This window comes from Cynoglossus semilaevis, chromosome 8 (assembly GCF_000523025.1).
Source record: "Cynoglossus semilaevis isolate Cse_v1.0 chromosome 8, Cse_v1.0, whole genome shotgun sequence".
Taxonomy (NCBI): domain Eukaryota; kingdom Metazoa; phylum Chordata; class Actinopteri; order Pleuronectiformes; family Cynoglossidae; genus Cynoglossus; species Cynoglossus semilaevis.
Genome location: NC_024314.1, coordinates 7,802,523 through 7,822,561, shown reverse-complemented (window position 1 = coordinate 7,822,561; position 20,039 = coordinate 7,802,523). Strand labels below are relative to the sequence as shown.

The following is a 20,039-nucleotide window of genomic DNA, read 5'->3' as shown; positions in this document are numbered from 1 at the left end:
TCCATCACTTCTCATTTTCAAAAATACTGGCACAGGCCGTGTCCAGCAAAGTTTTTTTCCAAGAAATGTCCACACTCATTTAGGACAAGAAGAACACACACACAGAGAGTAAGACAAATTACATGTGAGGTGGTGAGTTATATTTGTAACGCCTTAACGGAAGATAAGAAATATCATATAAACTTTTATAGAAACAGTCATTGAATGCACATTTAAACAGAGGTTTCCATGCACTGCCTTGTTAATGTTTTTACCAACAATTTGTTGTTTTAGCCCTGTTGATTCAGGTCTAATTTAGAGGAAATTAAAGATAAAGCATGAGATGGGTTGGTCGAAATGTGATGACACCACATGTATGGACAACTAGACCAGACATGGACCTATTGTAATGGACTGTCAACAACTTTAACACTCACAACCAGGCTAGTAACAGAACATCCTCTAAATGGGTTCAGAATGTAATGAACAACGTATTCTGATGACAAATACCACTACATAAATACTTGTTGTTCTGAAAGTCATTACTAATATACTATTTAATGTATGAGTAATGCACATGTACAGTATCCGGTAATTTCATTTACATTCCTTTCCCACACGTATATAAGTAGGCCTCACATCAATAATGATGTGTGTGGACAAACAGGAAGCTGCTGTTCAGACAGGAAAAACACAAAACACAACAACTCCTCTGCTGACATCACAGCTTGTAAATCTGCAGGGAAACTGTCTGCTAACCCATTAAGAGGATGTTTCTTCCTTTTGTGTGTGTGCGCCTGGGGATTTTTATTACCTGCAGCCTAATGTTTGGGTGGAGGTTCAACTCCTCACATTGTCTCAGAATGTTTTTTTCCATGCCTAAGGTCTACATACTGTAGGGTGTGGTCTGTATGTGCCGACATGCCTCCTTGCCACCTTGTTCCTTACATGTCAACAACTCGGTTCTAGAACCTACCACAGTCAGCTTCGGGGACCTGGTGCCCCCCGTGCCCTTGGGGTGTATTCTCTAAGGAGGTAGTGTTCTGCTATAGTGAAATGTTTGGCCTGGTGCCTTTATTCCCTTCAGTGGTGTTTGTTAACCCAGCCTGATCCTGACTTTTCTCTGAGCGTGCTCAGTAGGCTTCTTCAAAGAGCTCCAGCTCCCAGAGCAGGAAGTCTAGCCCTGTGCTGTTTGGAAACGAGATGAGGCAGACAGGAAGGAAGGTAATCCATGAACACGCAACAGTGCTACTGTACACGCACACACACTCATACACAAACACACACACCTGAACAGGCATAACCAATCAGTCACTCCTGACACCCACAAAAATGTGAGCAGTCAGTGGCCTTGACCACCTTTCAGTTTGATTTATTCATTGTTTCACAGTGGTAGGATGACAAAGTGTTTGCTACCAACTAGATGACTCCAGGTTCCTGTAGTATAATGAACAAAAACGCTCTGAAGGCCAAGGTGGAAAGCACAGTCACTGCAGCCATCACACAAAATTTGATTGTTACAGTTGAGGGAGTTATTATTCTGTAATTATTGGCCCTGATGGAGAATAACTTGCTTCCAAAATACAGAACTTTCAAAAATCCTATACACCGGGGAAAGTATTTTAACACAGCACTGCATTTCAATAAATATATTTTAGGAAGTAGAAAAAAGTCAGATCTTTCCTAGTGGTTGTAAATTCTCTTTTCTGAATAACAGCCAGATTTTGACAGTTACGACTCTTGAACCTTTGGTGCTAATGCCGTTCTTAATCGGACCGTGGTGTCCAGTTGGGTTTGGGGCTCTGGCTGGTAAACACTAACACTCCTGCTTCATGGTTGTGGTGTTTGAAGAAGAGGCTGAAAGACTAAAAGCTGACGAAGACCTAGCTTTGGGAAAAATTGGAAATTATATTAACATCAGTACACAGTATATCAAATGAGTTAACAATTTTGGTATATTATATTTTTATTACCTTTTTATTATATATTTTATATATTTATAATTTTATATAATTTTATTATATATTTAGAATGTTCATTTTTATTTATTGTCTCTAATTTAAAGTCCATTTAATCATTATTTTGGTCTCCTCTCTTTTTTTTTCTTTAAATTTCCTAAGTGTGGAATGAATAAAGTCTAATCAATTGAATCAGTTTCAAATGAGATTAATCAGAAGATTATAAAAGGGAATTTTACCCTGTTATAATAGCAACTGAAAAACACCAGGTATACAGCAGGTAAATGATCACCTGGCATTTACCCTAAATGGATTCTGGGTTGTTCCACTGACTTCCATGTGTTCTGCATGAGGAACCATTTAAAAGTAAAATTTAAATCTGAAAAAAAATTGAAAAATCATCCTCAAGAAAAGGAAGCAACTGGAAGGAAGATGTTTGAGGACTTACTGAGTTGTTGCAACCTTAAACCACAAGAGAGCACTCTTCAATTGATTTCCATGAAAGTACCTTCATCTCACACTGCAGCCCTTAGTAAAGTGAGAATGTAGCAGTGAAAAAGAAAAACAACAAAAAAACCTTGCTGCTGCTGCTGCCAATGAAATCAGTAGCCCGGCCCCACTGGTCTGGTCATACTTATACAGTATGTGGTCATATATTGTAGCATTGGATCCATTTATCTTAGAGGTGTGGTGTCTGTGAGGTAAAAATGTTGTTTTCATTGTTGTAACAGTAACCAAAGTGGAAGCTGTAGACCTAAAATATATGACAGGACATTGTGTCTGTGGTCATTACACCAGGCATCTATTCTGTGATGTAAAACAAGATGCATTTTATCAAAAAACCAACCACACATGGCACCTTGTCAGAGAGAGTTCACTCGCTGGATTTAAAGCTGCAGTACATCAACTTTATACATCAACAAATGTCCATTTTCATTAAGACTAATGTCAGCACTCATTAGGCCTCCATTCAGATTCCTGGGTGTGCCCTGTATGACAGAGGCAAAACGACAGTTGTTTTACTTGTAGATCAAAAATAGTTTGTAGTAAGAAGAGTTTTAGAATTATATTAGACAATTAAACACTGACATCCTCTGGTTGGACTCCACCAGTGAGCACAGAACTAGAGCTAAAGCTACAAAGTGCTGTTTAAAAGGATGCTGTAGAACGCAAGTCTGCAGGACGAGTCAATGTTTGCTGCAATGTGCAAAGCAGAAAAACAAAATAAATTAAAAAACACTTTTTTCATTATAGTATACATTTGGAACAGCAAAACCGTTTAAGAAAGTAAAAAAAATAACTCTCTCTTTTAACTGACTTTGGCAGAGAAAAAAAAATCAAAATGCTCTAATCAATCTTATGCAAACTACCTGCATGCCAGTAGAAAATTACAGTTTACACAGTGCTGGTAAACATCATGAAGCATTTACTATAATTGCCTGGAAGCAATAGAACTGAAAGGATAATGAACGAGATTTAAACTTTTATATATATATATAAACGTTCAGTATACACATGTGATGCTCGGTATCTCCTAGGAGTCTCACCAGTAAACTGCTGAATTGTCGTAAAAGGTGTTCTGTTTACCGCAATCCATCCAAGTGAACAAACAGCCAGTCAGAATTGTACGTGCGTGTGATAAATCAACTCAAATTCATAACAAGTTATGCTGAAAGTACAATGCTGTGAAATGACTGATCCCCTCTGAGACCTGCATGCTCTCTCCCGGACTTATTTCTGTGCCTATAATTTTAGAGCAGTGTGGTCAGACACTGTCGGATATATTTGCTGAAAAATTCAAACTTTAGAAATATGGTAAACAAGCTCACAATTTGAGATGATGAACGTCCTGGGGCTCCGAGAGCTCTAATATTTCCTCACAATAGCAAGAGAGCGGTGCCAACAGCTGATTCCAATCATGTGTGATTATTAGCACGTGTGACCTTCCTCCCATCCTAATCTTAAAACACACACACAGACACACAGAGATGCATACACACACAGCAGGACAATCAGCAGGTAGTTTACTGCTAACTGCCTCTCAACAATAGTCCTATATGAAGGCCATGCTTTATAGCATCTGCAGGAAAGTCTGCCGTATGATACACTCTTAAAAAGCATTTTTTGCTTAATATAATAAAACATTTTGTAAAAAGATAAATGTATATTTACATACATCAGACTCTTATTGGATAATTCAGCTGTCAATCACATGATGTATCTACGCCTATGTACTGTCTTATACCGTGCTTTTGTGCACAAGTATAAGGTGCTTTTTACCTGTAAATTTGCAAAAATGTCATTATTTCTTGTTAAATTAGAATTCAGTGTAGTATTTAAGGCTGTAAATATTTAAATGGATTTGAAACCAAATCAAATAAGTTGCTCCTTTACTCATTGATGTACTTTTATGACACTTTTGATGCCATTGAAATGTGTTCAGTGCTCTGCTGAGGACTGGTTACAGCTACGTCCAGTTCTTATATATAGTCTATATTTAACCATGGAATATATTTTTCCTCAGCTGTTTTCTAGCCTCGCTCTTCAAGTCTCCTTTTACAGACAGAAACCACTGGCAGCATTTTTGTTCTGGCTGAGGAACCTCCACATTGAGTGCCATAGTCAGTAGAGTACGTTCCCTAGCCAACACAGCTAACACTGTTGGCAAACTACAGAAGAAAAATCACTCCATCTCTCTCTGATCTCTCTCTGCCTGAAGCTGCTGGCTGAGCACGTTGTGTATTTGCAAATCGTTACCTAAGTTGACTTGGCTCTGAATGACTATTTTCAACCATTTACTCATTTCCTGTTTTTATTTTCCACCCCATTCAGGGAAACCTCGTACAGAAAATTGCCCAAATGTACACACATTACACAGGCTGTTGCACGGTGCTATTAGGAGTTACTGATAGCTTTAGATTTGTGGTTCAAGGGCAACAACAGGTTTGACTTAACAGAGTAATACCTCATCAACCTAAGCTGCACCACTCTCTGAAATACTATACTTTTCTTTAAGAAAGTGCAATGGATATTTAGCTCATAGAAAGTAATCTGGTATCCGTAAAGCAAAGAAATCCATAAAGGGTAAATCATTTTTAATGACAAAAAAACAGTGACAATTCCTGTGTATTCTACTGTTGAACTTGCATTTAAAGACATAACATGTGACATTGTTTTGAAAAAAAACCCAAAACATTCATTTATATTGGGGAAAAAAAGAACAGGTTTGCAAAGTTACCCAAAGATTTCTCTGGGAAATGACCTGGGAAGTTCCTAACCCACCACCAACACCACCACATTTCTCCAGGACAGTAGCAGGAATAAGGAACCCCCACCTCCGAGCAAAGCCCAAGAGACTTGAAGCAAGGTCGCGGGGGGTCACTTTGTCAGAGTCAGGAGACTGATGGAGGGCCCCAATCCTGGCAATGTCACGAAGATGGATCAAATGAAAACACACACACAAAAATTGACAAAGTAGCTCTGAATTATTTGATCCCTTTGCCAGGGAACAGCTGTGGACGTAGAAAAACAGCCGAACACTGAACAAAAACCCACTGAATTTATGTCTATGGAAAGTTTTCATACTTTCACTTTCTCCCACTTACACACACACACACACACACACACAGTGCTAGATTGACAGTAACAGGTTGTGAGCAGGGTGAGGGGAGGTGTGACTCATGTCCAGCTCATTCGTCTTTAATCCATGATGTCCACGGCAGACTCTGGGTTCACATACTACCACCTTGGCCAAACAAAGGTTTCCCACACACACATGCCATGACTTCACTGAAGAAGAGCTGGTTTATCACTGAAAAATGCACCCATCATTTCTCGAGGTAGTTGAGACACAGTGTATTGACAAAATATGCAGTAAAATGGCAACTGCAAAAACCCTCAGTCTACGGCTGCGACTACGGCAGTTTGTTTTCTAAATCTACAAAATGAATGTTTTTCTCTTTATACCCAAAATGATTTTCTTTACTGTCATAGAGAAGCTAAGAATTAAGGTCTTCAGGGAAGCTGAAGTATTAAAACAGTAGTACATCATGTATATTCAAATAAATTACCTCAATAATTAAGTAGTACATTTGCCACTAAATGAAAGAAAAAATATGGGTACTGAGTTTCTGTATGGAGTTTACATGTTCTGCTCCACACACTCAGGACCAGCTCAGTTAGACACTAAATTAATGAATATAAAGAGTGATTTAAGAATGCTATGAGTGGTTGCTGGACCCTGTGATTGACAAGTGAACTGTCCATGGGTGCTGGCATTGGCCCCTGCTCCCAGAAAGTGAATAAATATATGACTTTGTCAATAAAAATTCCAGCGGTGTTGCAGCAGCACTGTCTGTGTCAGTCAGTATCTCCATTACTCATGTGTAACTGTAAAGAAAACCAAGAGTATTTCTTTTTTGGTTCAGTACTGGTTCAATGTGTCAGGGTTTAGTGGAATCTCTCTCTCTTTCACTCGCGCACACAAGGTTTTTGAGATAATTATTTACCTATCATAAAATATGACTTAACTCACCCCAATTCTAACCCTAATTCTGAACAGAAAATGCCCACATAAGGACAAAGTGTCCCAATAAAAATGGTCCTCACGAGCCATCCGTGGTACACACACACACGGACACACAGTCGTGGCACAACATCACAGACCTGGTGGAAAAGAAAAGTTGAAATAGACGTGGCCTATTTTAGGGGTTGTTAAAGAGTATTCTTAGATCCATAATTGTAAAAACATATTCCTGAATGTCCAAAGTTCCAATTCTGCCACAGTGTCACTTGAAATCCTACTCTTCATTTTCTATTAAATAAAAAGCCTAAAAATATGAAATAAATGTAGCCCACGTCAGAGTCTTGATTTCAGAGGGGACCAGGTCCAATCAAAAATGTAAACACAAGGAGAACTAACTGTGATCCTTTAAAACATTGGTTATAATTAAGTTAAACACAAATGTAATCTGTCCTGTCCAAAACTGTGTTTTGGCACCACAGCAATATTTCACTGAGTATTTTTAAATTTCAAATACAGTCCGGGCCACATGGGATGAAATAGTAAGGCTCCATTACGCCAAACAATTTGGAAGGCTGAAGGGTGTTAGCATGACATGTTTTGTGGAATGATTATAACTGTGACTGTTTGATTGACTCTGAGAATCACAGAGTTTAAAGCTGTGGTGAGCCTTGAGATAAAGGGATTAGCTGAAAGGGATTCATCTTCTTCTTCATCTTCATCTTCATGGATGTAGTAAATGTACATGTGATCAGACAGACCCAAGAGTGAACACAGCACTAAAATGCAAATATGTGTTACATTTTATACTGTGCTCTTTGTCTCTAACCGTGCTCAAAATATCATTGCATTTATGAAGTAACATGAGCTGCTTCTCAATAGGATACTAATGCTATAAACAAACAGAACTACAAACAAATTTGCACTTACCTCATTAAATCCTTTCACTGCACATTTTGGGACTTTCTCATCTCTCACAAAAACACAGGAGACACGTGCGGAAACTGTCTGTGGTGTATTTTTCTAACAGCACGCACAGACACATGGTATAATTTATACTGACACACAGATGGGCCCTGCTCTGACCACAAATGTAGAGTAACCTCTGTTCCCTGCAGAGTGGCCAAAGCCCAGACTGCCAGTAAAAGCGAGGGATGCTTCATGGCTCAACAATTTGCTGGGTAAATGGAAAGGGTTTGGTGTGTGACCTCAAACACTCCTCTTTTGGTCTCTCGGCTGCTTCCTCTATCCCACTTTCTCTTTTATTTTCTCTCATCTTTTCCTCTCCCTAATTTTGTTGGCTTCCCCCTAATCAGATTTGCTCTTGGCTGCTTTTTAATGTCTCTTTTTTTTACTTTTTCCATTTCCTTCTGCCTTTGGGGCATTAGAGATATTTCTCTATATTTTCCAGAGCTTATTTTTGAATGAATATATCTAGAGAAGATGGTCAGGTGATATTCCAATGTCCCATTTAAGACAAGAAGCTGAGTCCTCTTTGTGAAGCAGATCTCAGCTTCTTTAATTGGCTGTGGTCCTGATGGAGGTGTGTTCATCAGCATTTTAAAAGGTCAGGAGCAAAGTGAGGACACACGAGGAGCGAGGCTGAACCTCAGCTCAAAAATATGAGCAGTATGAGCAGAAACTGTGTGCATCTGTAAAGTGTGGTCGAGAGGGTTTATTGGGTAATGGATACGCTGAAATCTAGTCCAAAGTTTGGCTAAGCCAACAAGGTTTTAATGGTATTAGAGACATTACTTCATGGAGAAGTGGCTTCTATCATGAGTCCTGTGCAAATTTTAAAATCAGCGATCAGAAAATTGAATAATAACATCCTTTTCGTGAACCAGATGTGGTTCATATACATGTGATTCCTGTCACACACACACACACACACACACACACAACTGTGGCTACTGCTTAAAATTTCAGCTGCAGTTCTGTTAATGCCAAGAGAGAAGAAAGTGCTCCATCCATCAGTCAGAGCATTTGCAAAGAGAAAATATGAGCTAGTATTTTTGAAGTATGCCTCTGATATTTCATCTTGTGTTTTGCTAAAGTGAGAAAATCTTTAAGAGGTGTGAGCGCACGTATAGCCAATGTCAAATCCAAGTTTCTTATCACTTCCAAGTTGTTGAAAGTCCAGCCAGGTGGATTTGGGTGTGCCTTACACTAGTGTGCACACAAAAAAGGAAAAGACATTTTAGATCGGAGCGGACAGACGGGGATCATAAGGTGCAGAGGAAATGGCTGAGGGTTAACTTTCCACCGAAGGGTGTCAAAAAAGTGGAACTAAATTGGGTGTCAGAAAGTGCTAAGGAGCTGAAGCAAGTCCCGGTCCCCAGCTCCCCTGTGGGTGGGTGCTCGCTTTATATTTTACAGACAATGTCCCTTTAAAAATCCCTTGTCTGGAAAGCCCATTAGATGTGCATATAAAATTTCCTCTGTGATTAATAGTTGATGAAGCAAGGTTGTTTGGAGGGTACTACCAACATGTGGTCGACAGGACTCCTCCTCTGCAATCTCACGTTACACTCCATTGCCCCTCTTCCCCACCAATATTTTAAAAAAGGAGGAGGGCTCACTTGTCAAGAATGCCTTAGAAGAGTTGTGAAAACAGCCAGCCTGAGGAGGGGAGTCCTGCAGTTGTGGATTCAGCTCTCCTGGTGAGCCACAGGCCAGAGAAGGCAGAGAGAGGGAAAGTGTGTGAGGAGCAGAGGCTCTGAAGGACGTCTCTCTCACACACACACACACACAAAGAGAGAGACAGGCAAACACGCTGTCACAGGAAGGTGTTTCTCCTCGCTCGCTTCTGGACCGCTAAAGACTCAGCAGCCGTCGTCACAAGTGAGTATTCCGACGTTGGACGTGCATTGGACGATCATTTAGTCCCATGAACTGGATGCTGCTCTGAAGACACTGACTTTACAGCAAGAACTTAGTAAAGAAAAGTATTTGTGCATCAGCATGGATCAGCCGGCCAGCAGCTGCATGCGGAGCGCCCATCCCAGCGGCCCGATCTGGGGCTGCATGAGGAATCCTCACTCTGGTGCCAACCTACAGTCGCCCTACCAGCAGGGCCCGTTCTCCCTGCACCAGAAGCCCGAGTTCCTGGCCTACACGGACTTCTCCAGCTCCTGCCTCGTGCCAACTACACCACACGCAGCCTACCCTCGAGACGACAGACTGTACCAGGAGAGCCAGGGTGGGTACCAGAGGGCTGACTGGCAGTTCAACCCCTGCGAGACCAGGGTGAGAGCGCCCGAGGCCTGCCCACCTGTGGTCACCCCGGCAGCAGTGAACGGTGGAGGTGGTGGCGGTGGTGGAAGTGGAGGGCCTGAGATGGACAGTGTAGGTGGGGAGAGACTGCCAGGTGCTGGGCCAGGCTGCCTGGAGGGAGAGTACTCGCCCCAAAGTGTGGCGTCGGGCGACTCGGACAAGAAGAGCTCCAGTAAGAGGAAGAGAGATGCTGCAGGTGAGTCCTGGTGAACTGGGAGAAATGAGACCAGGCTGCAACCACTGCTCCTGTTATTGATCTCTAATCCACTGCTCCATCTCTGATACACTCGTCTACAACTAAATTCAATAGCCCAAAAATATCATAAGCAAGAAATATAATATCAATTTCAGTTTTGAATTCATGATAGATTGATTGACATTTTCCATATTTTCTATTTTCAAAACCACATGACAAAATACACAATGTCTCCATTTAACATTTTTACATTCCTAAAAAACCATGGCAGAAACTCTAGGCAGAAACTCTAGGACAGGGAAAGATTTGTTTCCTGAAGTCACATCTGAGAGCATTAGGACAGGACAGTAGTCTCTATAGATGGAATTAGAGAGAGAAGATAAGAAGGAAACATGGACGTGTTCCAGGGATCATCACATTGACTGCTGAAAAACTAAAAAGCACATTGACTAGAATAAAAAGAAAAAGAAAATAAATCTCAAATTAAACAGACCAGAATTACACAAAAATTTCCCATCCCACATGGACTTTGCTGCTAAGAATTTCTACAACATCCTGTATCACATCTGGCTCTGACATTCTAGCTAAAGAACACTCTCAGCAGACAGCTATGTGAAAGGTGAGTAGGTGACACACACTTCTGTGCTGCAGACGCACACTTGAAGCTGCACTTGCATCCTCTGATTGTTTCAAGGGCTTTTAAAAAGCTGAAATGAATAATGAGGCATTTGACCGTTTCATTGCGCCACCGTATCCGTTGGAAATAGACTATTGTGTTTATGGAAGCGCGGAGACATTCATGATGCTGATAAAATACTGACCTCATAATCCTCACACAGGTGCTTCACAATACTGTGTGGAAAATGCTTGTTTTTATTCAATGAAAAGCAAATAAGGTGATTTCAATTATTTGATAATACATTTCCCTGTAGGATTTATGTCCCTGTAATCACATGCGTCAATCAATAAAAAATAAAACATTTTAAATGCCAAACAAACTCAGAGAATTTAAAAGTCGATCTTATTTCCTTAGTGGCCAAAATACTACAGCTGCAAAGACAATCTGTTACTAAATTGATCGATCGATTATTATAACAGTCGACATTATTGTGACGATCGCCGCCTGTGACTTTGTAATAAAAAATCTTTTTATAATCAAGTTTATACAAATCTTTACATTTTGAACACATACCCACAATTACCAGAATTCTTTTTTGTTTTTTGCAGTTTTGGATGGAAAAAAAATAGAAGAGTGCGGTGAACTCAGGACTATAATACTTAATAATATAAATAAAAAAAAATAAAAATTACAGTACTCACAGTTGAATGTAATGAAATCTCAATAAACTACAATTAACTACGACTTAAATACGAAAAAATACTGTACATTTAATAATCCAGTATTTGCACTATTTTTTGTTTCCTTTGTATAACATTCACAATGAGTGATGGGTAAATTTGCTGCAGATTTTTTTCCGAGGTGATGAAGTAAGACTGCTGAAAATGAAAAGATTTTTCCAAAAACAACAGGAGAAATCTGGTTGAATATTGTGAAAGCACTTATTCAGTAGGAATTTAACGACCAGTGTAGTTTTTGCAACAGTCATAATGCTGATTGCAGAGAACTGTGGGGGAGTAGAGACCCCTCTCACCCCCCGCCCACTGCTCTCCCCTGCCTCCTTTCTGTACTTACCTTATTGTAACCTCCGATCACGCCACTGAAAACATGCCAGACCACGTCTGGTAAAATCACTTGCCCGCGAGCCCACTTTTTACATTCTTATCCATTGACATTTTCCTGTCGTTAAGCCGTAACACAATCTCCCACGGAGTGCGAGCAACATTTCTGACCACTACATCAGTTCTTGAATTTTTTTTTTTTCAAGAAATGAACCATTCAGTCGTTCACTGAAGAAAGAGCTGAGCATATATTAGGAAAATGTCCTGCAGGCATTTATATTACAGACAGAGCTGCACGTACAGCCCGTATGTGACTGTGATGTGAAGTCACATGTTCCCACCACAGCACATGTGCATCTGATCAATCTGATAAGACCCTAACAGTATGTTTTATAATACTGCACATTATGTTCAGTATCATACTTCACTCTTGTATTTCAAATCCTGCAAAGTCTCCAGTGAGTTTGATCTGTGCAGCAATTGTTATGGATAAAAATCTATGAAAATCACAACAAAAATAACAGAAATGCAGTGACATAAGAGCAGCAGGTTTTATAATCTGAATTAAATTATAACAAATTTAATCTTCAGAGATGATGAAATCCAAGGTGGAGCACAACATATATCACCTAGAACTTTTCCTTACTTTTCCTCCTGTATTTCTCTTTTTTTAAATACTGCATACATATTGTTTTAGTCCCTATGTCTGTTGCAAGGGCATTAAAAAATATTTATATACTACTTTAAAAAGCACTTTCTCACATAAGAAATCCAACAATAGCCTAAGATGTGTTCACAGAATTCCTAAATAAGAATTTTAAATATATTTTAATATTTGAGCACATTTACAAGGTCTGTTATAACGACTCAGAGAACTGAAGTACACTGTCTACTGCAGTGATTGATGCATGTGAATAAAGAACACATTAAACAAAACTTGTTTAACGTGTTTAAATGACTATTTAGACCAATAATACACGAATAATGAGACCATTTAAGATTAAACTGTTGGGAAATCCTCTTGCCAACATTACCATATTATATATTAATATTAATATTATTATTAACACAGTGTTAACTTATTTACTTATTCCACTGTCACTAAAACACAACTATGTTCAGTGTGTGTGTTGTTTCTCACAGCCCTCTTTTGCACCATTCACCCCAGAACTGCACCAAATGCTGTGAGTCTGTGGGACCCTGCTGGGAGCAGAAGCCCTCGCCCTGAAAGTTTACGGCCTCTGGCTGTGCAGGATATTTATTGGGGGTCTGTTCAGCCAGGGCCAGTGTGTGCCCTGCCAGGTGTTCACTCCAACTAAAATGGTTTAACCCCCCCATACACACACACACCCCTTCTCCAAACCAGAGCTGAGGAGGTCAGGCAGCGCAGCTCAGCCCAGCGCACACTCAGAGCAGCGTGTCATTACTGACGTCTGAGCCGCGGTACTCTCAGGCGTGATGAATACGCGGTGCAGCAGCAAATATGCAGGAACTACACACAAATGTGTGTCTGCCTGTGCCCAGTCACATCTGGAGCAGGTAGAACATTCTAGAATCTGGCTCCGCGCTCTGGCAAACACCAGGCACGACATTTCACTCTGACAAATTAGAGGCATTTTTCTGAGGATTACATCAGCTGCCGGTGTCACCGCTAATGCTCAATTACCACAGTTAACGAATTTACATTATTACACATAAAAGGCGGTTACTTATATGTATTTTTATCCTGGCAAACGAGGTTCAGAATTCAACCGCCAGCAGGGAAAAGACTCTTGGCCTCAATAATAAACGCACACACACAACCTCCGACTTTGCTCCTACAGCCGTGTCCATAAAGACATCTTAAAAGCTAACAGCGTTCGCTGTCATGTCGGGATGAGTTAATGCCAGTTTCCTCTAGGTGTTCCAGTAGGAAACTACACACACACACACACACACACACTGATCACGGAGACCTGGACACATCCGCACCTTTGTTCTTTTGTTAGAGGCTTTAACGATGTTCCGCTGCATTCCTCTCCTAACTCGGTCCCTCTGTGGCTGGTTTGGTGGCCCCTGCCCTGCCTCAGCACACACACTCTCACACACTCGTCACAGACCAACACAAAGCTGCACCACGGTGTATTTTTAGACTCTGAACAGACAAATAATGGGAAGAAATGTAGGCCAAAGTAATGTAATTTACTCAACACACACACACACACACACCCAGGTACACGTCAAGTACAGGTGAACTGATCTCAGGAGCCCACGTCAGGGTGGTCCTGGTTTTGGTGTTTACTATATAAGGGGCCTCCAGCTACAGAGTCTTTGGGGCTGTGGTTTGGTGGTTGGAAAATTCTTAAAAGTCTTTGTTTAATAGTCCAGCGGCTGGTCAAGAAATCAGTGGACACGTCAATCAGATAAACTTTAGAGAAAATATCACAGAGAAACTGGATATCCACCCAGAGAAAGGACCGGTTATTCACCCTGATTTATTTGCTTTCAACATATGAGACACAAGAAATGAATGGACAGCTTCATTATGACGTGCACTTTTTAGAGTATATCTCACATCACATGACATCTTCTTCCTGTCCAGATAACCAGGATTCCAGTTTCAAGGTGGATTCCAGCTGCAAGGCCCGGAAAGAGCGCACAGCGTTCACCAAGGAGCAGCTGAGGGAACTGGAAGCTGAGTTCACTCACCACAACTACCTGACTAGACTGCGTCGCTACGAGATCGCCGTCAACCTGGACCTCACAGAAAGACAGGTATCAGACCCAGCTTTTATCACAGACACATACCCAGAACTACTAGGCCCTGGGCATCTGTGGGAGTGCAGCAAATAATGACAGAAAACACATTAATCTGCAGTAAACACCAACGTAGTATAGGTAAGTATTCGTTGAGCGTGGTGTTTCATATTATTCTATATCCAGTCCAGTATTAGACAGGAGACATAAACAGAGCTGAATTTAAATTACAATGAGACATTTTTTCCAGACTATATTTCCTTCTGTGGTCGTAGCAGAATGTCATGCAGCTTTTAATGAGTGGGCGGCATTTCCAGACCTGATGAAATCGGGCGAACATGTGTCCACACGGCTGGATAAAAACCCCAGTCTCTCTGTCTGTTGGTCTCTCTGTCTGTCAGGACCAGTGTCCCAGCTCCTCCTAATGAGGCCACAGTGCCACAGTGACCACACATACTGCTGTCTGCTGCTAAATCTATTTCACAGACCCCTCAAACACACACACACACACACGCAGATGCATACAGCAAATCTCTGTCCATCCTTACACTGCAACTTCTCCAACCAATCCCACCAGACTCTGTCTTTTCAATAAGACCTGTTAGCAGATGACCTTTAAAGCGAGGTGGATGCAGATGAAAAGATACATCTGAAACCCAACGACGCAGCAGTGATGCTCTGAGGGACGTGCAGAGGTCACGTCTCTGACCTCACGGTTTAAAGTGGGAACAGCAAAAATCACAAAGAGTCTAATGTCTCACAACTGCCATAAATATTAATAAAAAAAACGTAATCTAATTTTACAGCTTTAGTGTGCTGCACGGCAGCTTCTCATTTATTTAAATATTTTTATCTATTTTTTTTAATTTACCTCTGATAGTATGTAGCTAGGCCTGCTGCTTTGCCAATGAACATTTACAGAAAAAATGCAGTTATTAATCCTATCATATCATATTGTAGTATATGATGTTTTAATGTATTTAATCATAATGTATGTTCTTATAGTTATATCACATCCTATAACATTGTACTGTTATCATGTAATATCATATCGCATTGTCTAGTATAATAATAGGATTGTACCATATAGTATCCTGTGGTATTATAATCACATCATATGTTGTCCTGTTTCATTTTCCCATTTAAATCACAGGCATAAACAACAATCTCATTGTGTAAAATCTAAAAGCTTTGTCTACTAGAAAACCCACACCTTTATATCTTCCTGAAAATGTGGCTTTAACAAAGAAACAAAAGTCAAGGGAAGGAACTCTCTCTTTCGAATATGGCGAAATATTAAAAATGCTCCCTGGACAACAACAGCTTTCAGAACACATCCATCTGACTGGTGTCCCAACTGGAAATGTACAATAGATGTCACACACTCCTTATGTTTTACACGATCTACGTCATTATAAATGAGGATATTTAATTACATTGGAAACGTATGCTTTTTGCATAAGGAAGAGCATGTTACTATTTTTAGCGAAATAGTTTCACGGCCTGATATTCTCATCCAGGAACAGACCATAGATTACATCCTGAATGATGACTTTACAATCCTGCACTCCAGTCTCTCCAAAAAACTCAATCCACATATAGGTTTCAGGAGGAGATTTAATTTAAACGCAGCGCTCCTTCTGATGCTACTGCTGTGTACTTTAACTCCTAAGGGCAAACGGTGAAATCAAAAACAGTGAATTTGCCTCAGTCAGTCTGAAGTGACCATTTGTGGTGTTTCTGTGCCCCAGGTGAAAGTGTGGTTTCAGAACAGGAGGATGAAGTGGAAGAGAGTGAAAGGAGGACAGTCGGCTTCTCCAAACGACCTGGAGAATGATGACATAGACTCTGCTGCGTCGCCCAGCTCTGAATGAACAAACAGGAAGGCTGGCATGATGGGGGAAAAAAAAGAATAGAATCTGTAATCATCCTGTGATGCAAAGAGACTGCCATCAAGTGGACACTCGTGCGGCTTGATGCTACCTTAAACAGCTGCCATAGCAAATATCATACAGACTTTTTATTACTATTGTCATAACTCCCAGGATGAAATCACTGAGCTTCTTCTTTGCCATCTTTCGTTGTAAATAGTTGTGTGATTTGATGAACTTCTATCGATGACCACCGTATCTGGAGAGGAGTTGATCTAACAGGTCATTGTAGATCAGTGACACAGTCATTTGGAAGCTGCACCATCAGTGATGTCTTATCAGACCGTGACACCATCGATCTCTCCGGGTGCCAAATCCGAAATCTCCGCCTTTTACCAACTACAACCACCTGGAAAAACTCTGCACTTGGCAACTTTTTTTGCCAATCCATAAGTGCCTTCGACTCTGTTTTATTGATTTCTGTCTCTTTTCCTAGAAAATTGTTTTCTCCTCCTTTAAACATTTTTACTCTTCTTTTTATACATGCTGAAAGTTATTGATAAAATACAGATGTTGCCTGTTTCTGCAAATAGAATAAATCATCTTCTGCAAAAACGGGATAAAAAGAAAAATCTCAATAATTTCTTCCATCCGGGATAATACTGGACAGTTGGGTCAATCTGTGTTCTTGGCTGATGGCTTTATCATGTGGTGATGGTTAGGACAAACTCTATCTGATTATAGTTACACAGAGAATAGAATGAAATAACTGATGAGGGCTTTGCTTTTATTTACTCTGCTGGTGGCAGTTAACATTAAGGCCCAGTCGTCTTCATGGGCTGCTGTTCTGGTCTGTAAGGTCTGTGAGAAAAAACAAAGCGTCTTTAATAGTAATATCTGAGATGCAGGAATTGAAACTAGCGCAGCGTTCTGTTCCCTGGCAGGGTGTTTTTTCAGTCAAGTGATCTGACATTTACAGCTATGATTAATATGAGGGGCGGGATCTCCCTGTGACACAGCCAGTGAAAACTGACAGTAACAACAAATTACGACAAAAACAGGATGACCGTGCATCTGGCTGACATAGCATAGCATAACAGAAATAATAAATAAATCTATATATATATAATAATAAATCTCTGAAAATGGCACTGATCAAAAGATGGATTCATTCATGTCCATATATGCTTAATTAATAACATAATTGTGTCACATTTTTCCTTATTAAAAAAAGGAAATGTTATTAATTTTCTGAATTAATTTTCACCAGACTAATTGGATTTTTTTTAAACCAACCTTTAGCTTCAATTTTTAACTAACTTTTTAATTAAATGACAGACAAATACAGGTCTAAAGGTTCAGAAATAATCAAGATTAATAAAATTATTTTGTTTTGTTATCGAAAATGCCGGAAACGGAAGTTAGCTTTCCAAATTAGCCATCTGCCAAAGTAGTTTAAGAGTCGCTCACTTTTTGTCTGTTTAGAACAAATAGAAATGAAACAAATAGCAATGTGAAGCAAAGTAACAAGTTCATTCTCTCTCTTACTCTGTTTCTAATATATATTAAGCCTGTTTGAAAAAGTAATTATTACTTACTAGTACTTCATGTGTTGTGTTGTGAAAATCAGAGCAAAAACATATGACCACTGACTACTGACTGTGGGGGAAGTACGAGAACGTTCTCCGCTAACATGAAGGAAGACTGAATAATAATAATAATAATAATAATAATAATAATAATAATAATAATAATAATAATAAGAATAATAATAATAATAATAATAAATAAAATAAGTGAAACCAAAATAAGAGTTCATTTTTCATACTAGGTAAACAGCACTAAGACACATGAATATCTATGTACCTGCACCTCCAGTTTCAGTGTCAGTTTAAACTTCATCCAAAATCTCTCTAAATGACTATACAATTATCTTAATTAACATCTCATACGACGGCCGGATATCCATGAGGTCACGACAGAATCAGCAATAATCAACGCCGACCTAAATCATGTCTGATGCAGTGTAATCCTGAAGGAGGTTTTCTCAGTGGCAAGTGGTCTCCTGTAGACCCAGCATGGTCTGAAGTGACCTGACCAACACTTGGACCTGGGATCTGAGTGTGTGTGTGTGTGTGTGTGTGTGTGTTTGTATATGTGGGACAAAGAGGGATAGAGAGAGAGAAGGAGGAAGAGAGAGAGAGGGAGAGAGATTGAGAAAGAGAGATAGATAGAGAGGGAACAGGAGAGGGGACCATAGAACAGAAACATTTGTTCATGCTCACCATCACTGTCATCTCAGTCAGCTCACAAAGAGCCTTTAACCTGACAAGGTTGAGTCTGCCTCCAAAAGCTAAAAGAATTTGGCCCCCACACACTATTTTGAACGGAAGCATCTGGATGGGGCCAATTTGATCTCCACCTGAGTGGAACCTAGACAAACCCACGCACAGGGCCCCCAAGACGAGAAAGAAAAAAAAAAGAAAGGTTTACTGGCTGACCACTTGCGTACGATGGAAAAGGGAAATAATAGGTGGGTATGGGTGAAGAGACGGCTTCTCAAGTACAGGATGTTGTTGTAGCAGGTAGCCAGTCATCCAATTTCCTGCTTCCCAAAGAAAACAAGAGCTGGAGCGCAGGAGTCCCCAGACTTACAATAGCGGGCCTATGCTCAGACTCCGGCCAACCAAACAAAGCCTTCAGAGGTTACTGCCCTTTCTGCTGGTCTGCAGGGAGCGGACCGAGAGGGAGGCTGGTCGGCTGCTTCAACACACACACTCACACACACCTACAGAGTGTGTGTTTGCAAGACCGGGTGAGGGAGTTTCAGGGTCAAGTGTTACTGTACATCTGACCCCACTGGGCCCCTGCTGCAGCTGCTCAGTGGGCATTAGCTGCGTCGAAACCAAACCCAGCCCTCTGCACAGCCCCTATTAGGGTCTATTATTGTATTAGTGCTAATAGTTGTCATAATAAACCATGTCCAATTGTAATGATAGTATTAGCGTCCACCATGTAAACCAATAAATCTGGAATGTTGTTCTTTCACCATAGAGGTGCATTTTAAAGGCGGTCAAATTTACAGATCAGATGTGATTGGGTGTACTGTGATGGCGGGTTGTTAAAGTCAGCCAAAAACATGGGTTTTAGTTTCATTAATCTGTAGAAAACAAGCTTTTCACAAGTATTTTATTACTTTGCTAATAGTAGTCTACACCCTTTTCTGATTTTATTGATTTAACATTAATTTTAGAAATGAATAGATACTATGAATGGATGAAAACACACACACACACACACACACCAGCTTCTTAGCTGTGATTATAAAAGCAGGTTGAGCTGCAGAAAACATTCTTGAAATAACTGCTCGTCTCTCAATACACCGTTCTCTGTGGGCAAAGGGCAATAAGAAAACATTGGTCAGAGTTTTGAAGTGCTCGCTGACTTCACCCTCTCAGGCTCTCGGCAAACAGAAGGTACTGCCACTAAAAGCACAGATTACAGTACCAGGGACTTCAGCCAAGAGCTCTCAAGTGGACCACGTCATTGGCGCGCGGCTAAAAATGGTGCATTTGCGGATGAATACAACCTGTGGTTACATTAGCAGCTGCACTACATCGTTTCCATTTGAAAACATTTCCAGTTATGAATCATTCCAATGGTAAAAATGGCATAAAAAAACAAGTCCAGAGATCTCTTTAAGGCATTAAAAAACAGTTTGAAGCTGCAGTCTGACTCCGGATGCAGTCAAATTGTATGCTGTACATAATCCAACATGCATTTAATGCCTCTTGTTAGTAACTTACTAAGTAATTATTTTT

The 20,039-nt window shown here is 40.3% G+C and overlaps 1 protein-coding gene and 1 long non-coding RNA gene across 5 annotated transcripts in view; one reads left to right on the top strand and one right to left on the bottom strand.

Annotated features, from left to right (window-relative positions):
* The window catches only part of LOC103381852 (uncharacterized), a 117,984-nt gene extending 113,839 nt beyond the window's left edge, over nt 1–4,145 (bottom strand). For 2 of the 4 annotated variants that reach the window (XR_003050212.1, XR_003050216.1), the window contains exon 1: nt 3,767–4,145. This is a non-coding gene — a long non-coding RNA (uncharacterized LOC103381852). Of the gene's footprint in view, nt 1–3,484 lie in introns of all 4 variants that reach the window. The other 2 variants (XR_003050213.1, XR_003050215.1) reach the window with 2 other exon arrangements.
* Nucleotides 4,146–9,044: 4,899 nt separating this feature from the next.
* Nucleotides 9,045–17,900, top strand: meox1 (mesenchyme homeobox 1). Its single transcript, XM_008314413.3, has 3 exons — nt 9,045–9,931; nt 14,193–14,365; nt 16,099–17,900. The coding sequence occupies exons 1-3, from the start codon at nt 9,424–9,426 to the stop codon at nt 16,219–16,221; spliced, it is 804 nt and encodes a 267-aa protein (XP_008312635.1). The 5' UTR covers nt 9,045–9,423; the 3' UTR covers nt 16,222–17,900.
* Nucleotides 17,901–20,039: the final 2,139 nt, after the last annotated feature.

Coding starts and splice junctions, on each gene's coding strand:
- meox1 (XM_008314413.3), top strand. CDS start 9,424: ATGGATCAGCCGGCCAGCAGCTGCATGCGGAGCGCCCATCCCAGCGGC. Junction 9,932..14,192: donor GAGGAAGAGAGATGCTGCAG/GTGAGTCCTGGT, acceptor CTTCCTGTCCAG/ATAACCAGGATTCCAGTTTC. Junction 14,366..16,098: donor TGGACCTCACAGAAAGACAG/GTATCAGACCCA, acceptor TCTGTGCCCCAG/GTGAAAGTGTGGTTTCAGAA.